Source organism: Neophocaena asiaeorientalis, unplaced genomic scaffold, assembly GCF_003031525.2.
Source record: "Neophocaena asiaeorientalis asiaeorientalis breed wild unplaced genomic scaffold, Neophocaena_asiaeorientalis_V1.1 scaffold196, whole genome shotgun sequence".
Lineage (NCBI taxonomy): Eukaryota > Metazoa > Chordata > Mammalia > Artiodactyla > Phocoenidae > Neophocaena > Neophocaena asiaeorientalis.
This window is the reverse complement of record NW_020173929.1, coordinates 1,076,983-1,091,825: the sequence shown is the minus strand read 5'-3', so window position 1 is coordinate 1,091,825 and position 14,843 is coordinate 1,076,983. Positions and strand designations below refer to the sequence as shown.

The following is a 14,843-nucleotide window of genomic DNA, read 5'->3' as shown; positions in this document are numbered from 1 at the left end:
TTAAACTTTGGTGTTACCTCTGCCCGATGGATGAAGCGGTCCAAAGGAATGCCGTGACAAGGTGGATATTGTCCAGAATTTGCAATCTGGTATCATACATTACATACTGAAAGCTTCTTACCTTCTTTCCCTTTTGCCATGAAGGTGGAGTGGAAATGTTCTTCTGTAATGTGTTTAGACCAAGCGTTCCCAGACAAACCATTAATCTCTTGGGTCTCAAATTTCATAATTAACCATTTCGGTTCAGAACTACATTTATTCCTAGTTGAGCTTGGTTACTCAGGAGATTTCTGGTAATTGAGTTATGTGCTAGTTTTTTAGGAAGGAGATAAATATAAAATTAATAAATTAATAAACATAAAAGCATATAATAAAGATGTTCATGAGTTGTGCATGCGGGATACTTTGAGAAGGGTGTTGTTTTGGGAAATAGATGTGATAGCTCTTCTATAATGCATTTAGAGATGTGTTTTAAAGCATATGTAATAATGATATTTTTAAGAGTTGTATGTGCAAAAAAAAAGGGAGAGAAAAACTTTTGGTTGGTTTATATGGTGGGATATTTTTCCTTTGGGGTATTAATGTAAATGATCAGCCATTGTTTTCCCTCATATAATCTAGAACTGAGTTGGGGGCTTTAAAAAAAACACTCCGTGACTCTACAATTTATAGAGAATGATTCCTTCAGTTGTATCTAGGGTTTATCATCCTCTTTCTGTCGCTTGTCACATCCTTGAGTATTAGACCATCCGTCACCCATCACTCTTTGGCTTTTCAGGCCCTTATAATCCACATGATACTTATCCTTTTGATTAAAACAACTTAACGGCCTTTTCACGAATAATTAATCTGCTGTCTTTTTACTTTCAGCTCCAGGCTTTTAACTTTAATGTTGAGCTATCCAGCCTGTGTTGCCTCTCAAAGTTTCACTCCCTTCAGCCTCTTCCCTTCAGAGGTTTAATACCTCTTTAGAAACTTCAGTGTGTGCTCTACTAAGGTTTTTTAAAGGCTTCCAAATTATTCTCACATCCTTTCCGCTGTGTGTGGAGTGAACGACGTGCAGAGATCAGTGGGATGAAATGAAAATCATTTCAGACTCCTGTATTCTGTCATTCTGGAAAATGTGGAGGCTTTCATTGTAAAGGAAAGTTAAAAGTGGATTGCTTTTTGGAGAAACAGTTGCATGTGTATGTGTCTTTTGTATTATGCATTTCTAACTCTGGATGCTTTTCTCTAACAGTGACAATTTATACCAAATGACCTCCCAACTTGAATGCATGACCTGGAATCAGATGAACTTAGGAGCCACATTAAAGGGGTAAGGTCTTCTCTACTCCATTTCCCTTCAACAGTAACTTACACTTGTTTGAACCATTTTAAAGGTCCCTATACCATATGAAGAGAGTACAGTTTTAGAAGAATAGGCATGGCCGTCTGTAGAATTAAGATGCTTTCCTCCCTCTCCCAGGTGGTCAGTGGTGTTCAGTATTAAATTTTTAGGAATATAAACAGGGGATGTTCTTGTCTAGAACAAGGGGGTTGAGAATACTGGGGAAATTTAATATGGCCTTTCCTTATAGAATGTTTTAGAGTTCTTCGAACTTTTGTCCATTCAAACTTGTTTAATATTTGTGTTTTGCTAGTGATATCACAGCGGTTAATCATTACATTCTCTTATCAAGAAATGCTTAGAGTTTACAAAGTCCAGGATCCAAACTTCTATTTGAGTGAAGACGATTTGGACCATCCAAAGTCAGATGTGTTCACACCTGGTTGCCTGAACAGGCTTTTATCACGCTCGATACACAACCAGAATAGGGAGAACATAGCAATCAAACGTAGGTAGGGGCAATGCTTTGCACCTGGAACTGAAAAAACAAAGCAGGTGGGACTTGCTTTAAACGGTAAAAGAACTCACTTCTAGTTTCAAATCTGAGTTGGTGGGCAGTAGGATGTGACAGTCATGAAGCGCCTGTGGTGTGTCAGGTACTCGTCTAGGTCACCTCATCTAATCTTCCTGATGGCATTGATGCCTAGGTACTGTTATCCTGTTTTCCAAATAAGTCAGTCAAGCTCAGAGAATTAAGTAACTTCCCAAGTTCACATCATACTATGTGGTAGAGCTGGGATTCCAAATCCAGATCTGATTCCAAAGCAAAGGCTCTTTCCAGCCTCCTTGTGATGCCTTCCACACCCCGACTCTATCAGCCCCAGTGGGATCGAATCCTCAGTTCAGCACTCTTGACTAGACAGCTGGCTTTACATCTCTGTGTATTTAGTGGCTTCTCATTGGACTGTGGGATCTGGGGGGCTTGCTAGAGCCACGCATGCTCCAGTCCCCATTCCCCACCTCTTCTTCTCTTCTAGAGTTGCTGCTGGGAGCTCCAGCTCAGTGAAATGGACAGAAGGGCAGAGCAAGTGAGTGGACAATGCGATGATGGCAAAGCAAATGACATAGGCCTTGTTGACTGGCACCTGGGGTGATGCAGGAGTTAGGATGGGTAATCAGGGTAGCAGTTGGTGCACAGGGATGGGAAGAATCTATTCATTTTTTCCCTCTGTCTCTCTCTGCCTGCTCTTATTTATTGTAGATATACTGTGGGTAAAAATGGAGGTGGTGACATTTCTCATCAACATACCCCTGAAAACAAATTTTTTAAATGATGCTGTAGCAACCCTGCTCATTTCCTGGTGAACGTTTCAAAAAAAATATTAAATTTGTGGCATTACACATATTCCTGTTAGATCGGTCAAATCTTTCAGCCATACTTAACTTGCCTTTTCTCTATTTACCTTTAAATCTCTCAGGGAGAACTTAATTTTTACCCCAAGTCTATGGCCAGACTTTCTGCAAAAACTTTTAAAAATTCCTAAACATCTGTGTTTTCCCCAGCCTTAGAGCCTGCACCCTAGGACATTTCTGTAACTGTTTCTTTTGATTTTATTTTCTCTGCTTAAACACCAAAACCAGCCTTCCTCTTCTCATCTTTCTTTTGTTGGTTCAGTCCTGTTTGTTGGATCATCCTTCAGTGATTAGTGAAGTTGTTTTTCATCTTCTAAGACTCACTATTAGATCCTTCTTTCCACCCCCAGCCCCCAATTTTTCTATTTTAACCAAATCTCCACTTCGTCTCTCTAGACCCAAAAGTAAAAAAGCCTGCTATGGACTTGGATTTTTTTCTCTCCCCACTTCCATCCAAGGGGCTGCTGACAGTTTTAGGACTGTATCTTTACACCTACTCAAAACTTGTCCTATGTTTCGTGGTCCCAACCTTTCTTTCTGGATCCCTTGCTTTTCTTCTCTCTACTGTAATCAGAATTCAGTAACTCTCCCCAAACTACATGCCAAGAATAGATAGAACATGATTGTGGAGTGAGTGGTGTGTTTTCAGTTTTTTAACTTTCTTCATGCTGGAGTACAGGGTTAGTTTATTTGCTTAATTACGAAAATTACATATAAGGAATCTTGGCATGTATTTGAATCTGGGTCTTTCCACAGGTGAGATAATTTTGGTACCTTTTAAGATCTTTAGACACGTGATATTAGTCACCTGCTAGGGAGTCAGAAGCTATGTTATAAAGATGAAGCACAAAATGCAAATAATTTGTTTTGTTCAATCCTGTGTAAGAAACAAAAACTAGAAGTGTTTTCATTGGTCTGGTGCTTACATTTTGGAAAAGGATTCCTGAAATTAAAATGTATTTCTTGAATTCTCTATCCAGAGAGTTGTATAAAAAGCATCAAGGACTCCTCCAGTAGACAGTCCTATAGAAGAGTAACTCTTTGGAGAGCAAAACATTACAATTGTCTACTTTCCTAATATGTTCTCTCACACTGTGTTTTTCTCTCTTTTGTAAGTCAACTAAATGTTTGCTTCTGAGTGTGAGCTGAACATTTACCTGAAGATGGATGTTAACATTACTGGGCAGGGTGTGAAGGGCTTTATATACCTCTCCTCTTTTGATCTCATGACAATCCTAGGGTATTATGTTCACACACATCTTCCACATGAGGAAGCTTGAGAGGTTAAGCCACCTAACCAAGTTCACTTAGCAAGTAAGGGTCAGAGCCACGTTGGAACCCACTTCTGTCTGACTCCAGTATCTGGGCCCTAGATTAGAGTTTCTTAAACTTTCTAGACTGCGACCACGGTTAGAAATACCTTTTCACACTGAGATCAGATGTACCCACACACACAGAAGTTTTCACAAAACAATACTTATTACATGCTGTGCATACTGATGCTTTCTACTTTATTCCATATCATTTAAAAAAATGCTGGTTGAGATGTGTAGATTGATTTTACAGCTCACTAATACATCATGACCCACGCGGTTTGCCTCTCTTAGCCCTAAAAATAGCAACTCCTTAGCTCTTTCCTCCAAGGCCATGAACAGCTGAGAACTGGATTCAGTTGAAGCTGATATCCCAGTAGAAAGTGGTTTTTCCCCAGGGGGTACATAATCTGGGTAGGTATCTTTATTCTCTGTACCATATTTGCTTTCCTTTGCCATGGTATGAAAATGCTGTTAATACGGAAAATACATTTGCGAAAAGATATTCCATGAAGAAAGACAAAGAGAAATAACTGTGTTTTTGCATGTATCTGTTACTAGTGTCTGGACACTATCTGAAATCAGTAGTAAGAAAAATCATGGTGACAAGGTAGATCTGTAACATGAATACTGGAGGTTTGAGTCATGTTTTGGAGAAAAAGGATATAGTTTCTAAATCACTCATAAAAAAGAGGCATTATAACGTTTTTATTAAAAGATCATGTGCCTCCCACTAACGCCCACTAAATATTTGTTCACATCGTCTTTCCTTGAGAATTTTACTTTTTAAAAAAAGAGTGAGCTTGTTTCCTTGCTTAAGCAAGTCCACAGAGACATCTTTCGTTAGATGTTGGGGAGCAGTGTTATTATACTGGTTGGGGATAGGATTGTAGGGGGGACATGGGCAAGACGAGATGAAAACATGAAACGGGGTGGTGAGGAGGGAATCTTACCAGTGATTTACTCCTCTCTCCTCCTCCCTTTACTCATTTTCTAATCTCTGCATGCCCATAGGGATCAGAGCTACTTTTATGACCTCAAATGGGAGAATATTGTGTTTCAGTTTAAGTCAAAGAGAAGGTACTTTATGAAGCCACTTTCTTAACTCTGACCCTTTTCCTTACCAACAAATGAAATTATATTTTCTAAGTGGGTCATCTTTCTAAGCACTAGTCCACCTTTATGAATAATTCTGTGTACGGTGCCTCGCATTGCTGTCTGCTTTGTATTTCTTTAGAATCATTTTCTGTGTGTTCCTAACGCCTGCTGATTTCCTAACGCTGCTCCCAAGCCCTGCTACTCTGTCAGCCTCTGTTTTGTCTCTTCTGAAGAAAATATCCTGCAAAATGGAGAAACACATCAACCTTGACTGCGGTCCAGGTTATTAAAACAAGGAAGAAGTTATTCTCTGGGGACTTGGGTAGGGGGAGTGGGAAATCGAACACAATAGAAATGTGAAAGGAGTGCTGAGCAAAATGAATGTCCCTTTGCTGGTCCAAGAAGTTCAGACCATTGGGAACACACAGTATTTGACCTGTGGATGCTTGAAAGGAAAAACGAAAGACTCAGGTTGAGTGATGTATGGTGAAAACAAAGCTGCGTGTTTTGGTAGGGCCAAGGCTGTCGAATCTGGAGAAAATCCTCACTAGACATGGTCTCATCCCTGAGAACCTGTGCCAGAAGAGATAGCTGGAGTTCCAATACACAGCCCAGCACCTTTCCTCTCCAGCCAGTGAACAGAAGGTATTCGTCCAAGAGATTTACTTCTTGAAAATGGATAGCTTGCTTTTCAGGGGCTCCTGGAACTTGTGATGCAAACACAAAGGTGGAGAGAAGCAGCTCTGGGAATACCAGCATTCCTGAGGGTACTCCTCCACTCCCAGGATGAAGCTGTTAATTTCTTCTTCTATATGGTTACATTTATGCATTTCAACTGTGTTGGACTTGGCTAGAGTCTGTTAGCCATACTTACCAGAACAAAGCAGGGGACTCTCCTGGGTTTGCAGGATAAAGATGAGGACTGTGATTTAGAGCTGTCTGCCCTGTACCTCTCAACGTGGACTAATTCAGCGGTTTCTCTGCCACTTCCCTGTTGCTACTTTCCCCTCCCTAGCTTTTTGTCTTTCCCCTTCTTTTCTCTTTGGGCTTATGTTCAATTCATGTATTTAATTTTTTTATTATGTAAGTAATATGTATAAATTATAGAACAGTTAGAAACTACAACTTTATAGGAAAGGAAATTAACACTCCCCCCAGTGGCCCAGATGAAACTACTATTACTATTATGTTGCATACGCTTTCAGACCTTTTTCCATGCATAGGTATACATTTGTGTCCTTTTCTTTTTTATAACAAATGATTGGCTTCAGCTTAGATCTAATTCAGCAAATGCACTTCTATAGGCCATTGCAGAGTTCTGTGTTTCGACCTTCATGGGAGTGTTTTTGAAAATATTCTCAACCTCTTAAAAATACTTCACTTTAAAAAGTATTTTGGGCTTTATAGACTTACCATCTCCACACTGTGTTTCTAACTGTTCTGTTTTAAAGCAAGGAATTAGTTTTATCTCATAAACGGGAGGATGAATAACAGGTTTGTTCAGGTCAGGAGAAGAAAGAAGCCAAGCAGGAAAGATAGCAAAGGAAGGTGGTGATGAAGGGGGTCAAGCTGGGAAGGAGGATCATGGTGGACTCGGTGCAGGGAGGGGTTAATGAGGGCTCCAGTCTGTTGATAAAGGGGTGTGTGTGTGTGTGTGTGTGTGTGTGCGTGTGTGTGTGTGTGTGTGTGTGTGTGCGTGTGTGTGTGTGTGTGTGTGTGTGTGCGTGTGTGTGTGTGTGTGTGTGTGTGTGCGTGTGTGTGTGTGTGTGTGTGTGTGTGTTGGAGGGCGAGAAGGTATATCAGATGAGTAGAGAATCTCTTTCATGACTTCAAGGTGCCTTTTGGACCTCTCATTCTGTGATCCCATCCTAGGCCCTTCTGAGACCCTCTGCTCACCATTTATCCTTCTCCGTCATCTATCCAAGGAAAAAAATCATAACCTCTAGCTAGAAAGACATCAATATAGAAGCTGCACTCATAAAAAGTCATCCAAATAAATACATCTCTGGAATGAGGGGTTACTGCTTATTTTTAGTAGGGTTTTTTTCCCTCTTAAAAGTGAACAATTTCATTTATTCTAGTTTTATTTCTAACTCTTCATTTTAAAAGCAAAGCCACAGATGTAGTGTTCTTAAGGCTAAGATAGTGACTTTATCAAAATGAAAACAACTTTTTTCCCCTTGATTATAAAAGTAACACAGGCTTATATATTGAAAAAATTCAGACAGTACCAAAACTTTATAAAGGAAAAAAAGAAAAGTCATCTGTTATCTCACCATACAGAGATAACTAGTTTTTAAACGTATTGGGGTATATTTGTATCTGCAGAGAAGAAATTCTGGAAACATTTACTGAACTATTAACTGTAGTTGCCTCTGAAAAGATTAGAGGGAAAGGGCAAAAGCCTAGTAGAGATGGGTTTAAGAGATCATAGGAGGAGATAAGCTGGAGACATTGTATTAAGTTAACACACTTCCGTGGAGTTTTGCAGCAAAAGGGAGCAAAGAAATGGGGTTCTAGCTCAACGGGGAAAGAGGGTCAGGAGAAGGTGGTTTTTTATTGCTTTGATTTATTTATATTTAGATGGAAGTACCTGCATGTTTGCTGTTGAGAATGTTCAAGAAGAGGGAAAAAAATTAATGATGGGAGGGGATAGAATTGCTGGAACAGGGTCCTTGAGAGAGAAGAGGCTCCGTGGGCAACTGGGGTTGGTTAGCTAGGAGCTGGGATAGTTCATCTATTAGTAAATTGGTTTACAAGAGATCTTTGTTTCTAAGGATATTAACCCTTTGCTTGTCATATGTACTGCAAATGTTTTATCTGGTTTGTATTTTAACTATTAATGGTTTTTTTTCTGTCAGAAATTTTTATTTTCATAGTAAAAATTATCAGTTTATGTTTCATAGTTACAAGTTTTTGGCTTTTATATAGAAAAGATTTCTCCAATCCCATTTTTAAAAAAAAATTTATTTTTGGCTGCGTTGGGTCTTCGTTAGTGCGTGCATGCTTTCTCTAGTTGCAGCGAGCGAGGGCTACTCTTCGTTGTGGTGCGTGGTCTTCTCATTGCGGTGGCTTCTCTTGTTGTGGAGCACAGGCTCTACGCACGCGGGCTTCGGTAGTTGTGGCACACAGGCTCAGTAGTTGTGGCTCGCGGGCTCAGTAGTTGTGGCTCAGGGGCTCTAGAGGGCAGGCTTAGTAGTTGTGGTGCATGGCCTTCATTGCTCCGCGGCATGTGGGATCTTCCCGGACCAGGGATGGAATCCATGTCCCCTGCGTTGGCAGGTGGATTCTTAACCACTGCACCACCAGGGGAGTCCCCTCATTTTAAAAAAATTTACTTATTGTATTTTGGTATATTTTTTGATTGACTTCTTAACACTTAAACATTTAATTTATTCTGAATTTATTTTGCAATTGGATTCCACCTTGATTTGTTTCTAGATGACTAGCCAGGATCCCCAAACTGCTTTGAATAATCCATCCTTTTCTCATTAACTTCGTATATTACCTTTATCAATTCTTGAATCCTATCAGATTCCTTGGATCCATTTCTAGACTCGTTATTCTCTTCTTTTGATCAGTCCGGCTCTTTTTGTCAAGCATCAGACTGTTTTCTTTGCTATAATTTTATAGTCTGTTTAAATACCTGATAGGAAATTTTCCTAGCATTGTATTTCTTTTTTCAACCTATTTCTGGCTATTATCTCTTGTTTATTCTTCAAGATGAACTTTAGATTCATTTTGTTAATTTCAAAGAAAGTCTTTATCAATATTGGTTCATTAATTGTGACAAATACACCGTACTAATAATGTGAGATGTTAAGAATAGAGGAAACAGGGCTTCCCTGGTGACAACAGTGGTTGAGAGTCCGCCTGCTGATGCAGGGGACACGGGTTCGTGCCCCGGTCTGGGAGGATCCCACATGTCGCGGAGCGGCTGGGCCCGTGAGCCATGGCCGCTGAGTCTGCGCGTCTGGAGCCTGTGCTCTGCAACTGGAGAGGCCACAGCAGTGAGAGGCCCGCGTACCGCAAAAAAAAAAAAAAAAGAATAGAGGAACCAGTGCAGAGTACATTGACAACTGTCTATATTATCTTTAGAAATAAAGACCCATTCTAAAGTAACAAGTTTATTTTTTAAAACTCTTAATTGGAATTTTGAATGAAATACATCAGGTTTAAAAATTAATTTTGGAGAATTTTGACCTTTGAAAAATTGCTAGTCCTTTCTTCAAGAACATGAATGGCATTTCTCAACTCTTTTTCAAGTCTTGTATGTCAGATGTCTCTATTTTGAATTTCTCCTTTTCAGGAATTTTAACAGTAATGCCTCTGGCTTCATAAATCTCTTTGAGAGTGCCTGTGATTCCTGTGCATGTATTACAAGGTATTTCTTTTGTTTCTTCACGTTGAAATACTTTGTCGTGTTACTAATGTCAGCCGAAAGGTTGTGCCTTTGGTAGAGATGCTTATGCACGTGCCCTTCACATGTACAAACCTCCATTTCAACTGGAGAAGCAGAAAAGGGCTTAGTCTTAAGAGCACTGTGCTTGATTCTGGGGTTTTAGGGAGGACTTTTTTTTTTTTTTTTTTTTAAGTAATTGAGAATGGTTGAGTAAAATTTTTCAGATTTAGGAGAGTGTGAGCAAGCTGGGTGGGAGCCTTTGAGACCAGGCTGAAAATATCCTGCTCATTTTCCCTGTGTAGAATTTGTCTATCGTGAATTTGGGACAGCTGTTCCTGGGGTGAATCTAGCAGCGCCTCTGGCCATAGAGCCAAAGCATTGATATTATAGAACCCAGTGAGTTAGATGAAACTGGGATTCTGATGAAGTAGCACTTCAATACCAGATGCATGTAAGGGGAGATCCAGATATTTCATATGGTCTGATGAGGTGATCTAGGAGGACATGCATTCCTATGTTTGTATGTGTTGAAGTAGGAAGGAAAGTCATGCCTAAAAATATTCTTCCCAGCAGTAGGAGCCAGTAAATAGCGTGGAGTTTTATTTTTGGAGGGGAGCTGTATTCTCCCCAAACTGTTATGGGAAACTAGATTTAAAATAGCTTCCAGCTCTGCTCTGAGTGTGAAATAAGAGAAAAAAGTCAGTTGGAGGAGGTTTGTGTACCATTTCAAGTCGTGAGGAAAGCTTGATGGTTCATAATGGCTGATTTATACAAGCGTTGTTATCAGGCTATTAACCACTAAGCCTGTATTCCCTATTAAATAGTAGCTAATGACTAGGCTGCGTGGAAGTGAAAACATATGAGCTGTGACTATAAAGAAACTTTCTAAAGAGGAATACAAACAAGTTTTAGCAATAATAGCTAGCATGGTTGGAACAAGTGAGCATCTTCCAAAAGGTAATATATTTTTTTAAATGAATACATTAATTTTAATTTTTTACCTTTTTCTTGATGTCATTTCTCTGAGTTTTGTGTCTATCATGAAATGTGGATGGAGGGCTATTTTTATTTATTTACTTTTTTAACTTTTAATTTTTATTATAGTATAGCCAATTAACAATGTTGTGATAGTTTCAGGTGCACAGCCAAGGGACTCAGCCATACGTATGCATGTATCCATTCTTCCCCAAACTCCCCTCCCATCCAGGCTGCCACCTAACATTGAGCAGAGTACCCAAAAGGTAATACTTTGAAGGGACCTTTTGCAGTACTCACTTATAGGTATCGTGTTTTGATGTATTTGCTGAAAAATAAATCCAATTACTTCTAGATAACTGTTAGATTATGTATTATCAGGACTTTTTCTACAGCAAGTGGCAGAACCCTAGTTGTAACTGGCATAGGTCAAAGAGGGAATTTAAATTTAGCGGCTTATTGTATTGTGTTTTAAAACCCCATGTGTGGATTCAGGGGCTGAGACAGTGTCTTTAGAACACTATTTCATTGTCCCTTGTCTTTGCTCTCCTCTGTGCTGGCTGTCCTCTCAGACAGGCTCTCTTCACTGTGGCAAAAATAGCTATTTTTTGGCACTTGCAGCTTCACAAGAAGACTGCCTCCCTATTGGTTCTTCTCCACCAAAAGACCCAGGGAAGCCTCTGATTGGCCTGGATTGGGTAGCTAGAGAATGCAGTGGTCTGATTGGCCAGGCCATAGGCATGTACTCACCCCTGGAGCCTGAGGGTGGGATTAGAGAGAGGTGGTTCCCTGAAAGGAGAAGAGGCTGTGTTACCAGAGGATGGTGAGCAAAAAGAAAAAAAGATACTCAGTAGAGAATTTAAAAAGTCAGAGTTAGTGAAAGTGGGGTGAGTCCTCTTCCCCTCCAGATATGATGTGGAGCTGGATGCTGCAGGGATGTACAAGACCTGGATAGAAAATAAATGAAGGATGGAGTGGGCGGGAGGAGCCTTCTTTCTAATGCTCATGGGAAAAGTGTTCATTAAAAAGTACAATAGTTAGAATTATTACCATAGTATAATTTTTAATGAAAAGTGACATAAAATATATTTAAATTAAAAGTAAAAAACTTGTCATTTTCTTGAGGTCTGAACTGAAATGAAACACCTGAGGACAGGAGGAGAGTAAATATTTCAAGTAAAAATATGGCTGATTGTTTTCTGTAGACTACTGAGGAAATTTTATACTCATAAGTTATCAGATTACAGATATTGTGTTTTTTTTAAACTCAGTCAAATTTAACTTGGTCGTTTCATTTTTAGATTCTACTTTCTATGCTGGATTAGTAAAAGAAACTGCATCTTTCAGCCTTTCCCTTTATGTTCTCAGTAGCAGAGTAATCCTTTGTTGTTTGTATTGATATATACTTTATATGTATTATCTTATGTATTTATGTGTTGTATTATGCATACATGTATGTATACATTATACATCACATATATTTATATACACTGATTTGTTGTGCTTCCACTATAAACGATTAAATCACACAAAGAAAAGAGGATGGCTCGATGGCATTGCTGATAATATTTGTGCAGAATTTTATTTAAATATTGCCTGTAAACCATAACACTCAGGCAAGAGAATAACATAGCATTTGTATTGAACTAGAGGTAGTTGTGCTAGGTCGACACCAGCTCTGAATATGTACAAAAAGGTAATTCTATATCTATTCATTTTCCCAAGTCAGATTTTATAAATGGATATGAAAGTGAGTTTTGAAATTACTCTGGCTGTAGGGAAATTACATTTGCTTTAAAGTAAAGCTTTAAACCCAAGCATTCTGATGCGACCACTGAGGCTTCCGCGGGGACTTCTTGACTCTAAGGCCTCTAGAACTGAACGGTTCAAGTCCGGCTGTCTCTGGCTCATCCTTGCGCACGGTGAGCATTTGCGCAGGGGCTTATTGTTTTGTTGGTTTTTATTTTGTTGATTGTCCTCTCTTAAGTCTCTTTTATGCTGTAACTGCCCTCCCTGCCCCCACTTCCTCTTTTTTTCTCATGTTATGATTTGTTGAAGATGGCAGGTCAATTGGTCAGTAGAATATCTCACAGTCAGGATTTGGCAGATCCCTTCCTCTTATAGTCTTTTGACTTTGGATGTCCATGCCCTGTATTTCCTATAAGTAAGTATTTAGATCTGGAGGCTTGATTAGATTTGGGTTCCTTTTTTTTTTTTGGCAAGAATAATTGAGGAGTGGTGGTGTGTTTAGTCTCATCTCTTGTGTTTAAACTTTAAGGAAGCACACTTTTTAAACATGGTTCCATTGATCTTTTCCCTCAAAACTGACACCCTAGACAGGGATGATGGTTCTCAAGGCAGGCAGCAAAGTGTATTTTCAACACCAAAAGGAATCAGGCACCTAAGCATCTCATATATAAGCCTGAGTAGCAAAGGTGGAGAGAGAAGAAGGGTTGATGGGTAAATTCCATTTTCTGGATACACAAGAGTATGAAGTTTTCCCATGTGCTTCTGTTTAAATCTGATTAATTCTGCAGAGGTGAGAAGACAGAGGTGAAGAAGGGGGGATGCCCACCTGGCCAAGGGTTAGAGGTGGGAGAGAGAAATCACAGGTGGTGGTTTCCCCTTTTTGAATATTCTTATCAAATGCTAGTTGCCCTCAAAAGTTTCTTTTTAAAAAAAAAAAAAAAAAAAAAAAAAACCTCTTCTGTTGATAAGGGATTTCAGGGCAGCTCTGGTTTTCCTCATGTGTAAAACCTCAATTCCTTTTTATTAATCTTCTCGTGCCTGTGAAATCTCAAAATTAATCATTTCTAAAGAAGCTACTCTTTAAACATTAAGTTTTTTCTGGGCCGAACCTCAATGTACAAGTTTTTAGCATGAATAGGGCTCATAATTTGTGTTAGATGAGGGACATTTTTCTCTTTTTACAAACTTTCTAAGGTCACATGTTTATGTATTTTAAAGCTGTCTAGGAAGAGCACACTTTCTCAAGATACATTTTAATGCATTTTCAAGCTGTTTAGGAAAATGTACCGTCCATGCCACTGCCAGAAATGATGTGGTGAGATGTACGCTTTGCTGATAACTGCTTCTGCTTAGTTTATTTTCCCAGTTAGGTAGAAAGAAATTTTCTTGTAAAAATTGTCCTCAGTTTCAACTGCTCTATCGCACATAAGCAGGCCACTTCCTGCAGTTTACCTGGCGCTCTCTTATACCAAATAAATATTGTGCCTCTGAGCAGAAGCTGAAGTATGCTGAGTGCATATTTTGAACTTGCTCCTCCTCCCGGCCCCCATCCTCCTGTCCTACCCACTCCTACTGCATTTTTCAAACCTCCACATGTAGCTAATTTCATTCACACCCCTGGGGAAAAGAGCTGGGAATTATTCAAGTGTCATGCTGATAGAAGTGAACCCAGGATGGGCTTGCACCACCAGAATTGTCTAGCTGGTTTCAAAGGAAGAAGAGCTACACTGACCTGGACGCAAACCCCATTTCTGCCACTTGCCATCTATCTGACTTTAGGCAAATAACTCAATCTCTCCTTAAACCTCAGTATTCTTTGCTGTAAAATGGGGATAATACTATTGAGTAACATTTATTGAGGGCATACCATGTAACAAGCATTGTGCTTTACTTACCTAACCTCATTTGACCTTATAACAGTCTAATGGCGAGGGTACTGTTTTTCTCATTTTACGTGAAGCTGAGGCCAGGGAGGCTAAGTCATTTGTCTAGAGTGATACCCTTAATGACTTCTAGTGTTGTGATAAGGATAAAAGTGTACGTTTTATAGATCTCAATCGCCAGGCTTATAAGAAGCATACAAGAAATAATTGCCGTGGTTGTTAGTCACCGAATGCGTATAACCATAGACCTGAACTTTCTTTGTTTTTTGCGGTACGCGGGCCTCTCACTGTTGTGGCCTCTCCCGTTGCGGAGCACAGGCTCCGGACGCGCAGGCTCAGCGGCCATGGCTCACAGGACCAGCCGCTCCACGGCATGTGGGATCTTCCCGGACCGGGGCACAAACCCGCGTCCCCTGCATCAGCAGGCGGACTCTCAACCACTGCGCCACCAGGGAAGCCCAACCTGAACATTTTGTTAGGGTAAAGTTACTGAGTGATATTTAACTTTTGCTCCCCATATAGCTTAGCTCTTTGGTTTTCAAACAAATGTATAAAATAGGTCATTGCTTCATTTTGTAGAGGATGAATCTCAGTCACAGAGGGTTTAGATGACTCACCCATGACCACAGAGCAAATAAATGATGGAAGTGGGCCTGGAACACACGCCTTCAGATGCAGAA

General features: G+C 39.8%; 1 protein-coding gene across 3 annotated transcripts in view; it reads left to right on the top strand.

Moving 5' to 3' along the window:
* Positions 1-14,843, top strand: part of WT1 (WT1 transcription factor) — a 52,083-nt gene that overhangs the window by 15,667 nt on the left and 21,573 nt on the right. For 2 of the 3 annotated variants that reach the window (XM_024752635.1, XM_024752633.1), the window contains exons 4-5: positions 1,241-1,318; positions 2,368-2,418. In XM_024752635.1, coding sequence (XP_024608403.1) covers positions 1,241-1,318; positions 2,368-2,418 — 129 coding nt within the window. The remainder of the gene's footprint in view (positions 1-1,240; positions 1,319-2,367; positions 2,419-14,843) is intronic. The other variant, XM_024752634.1, reaches the window with a different exon arrangement.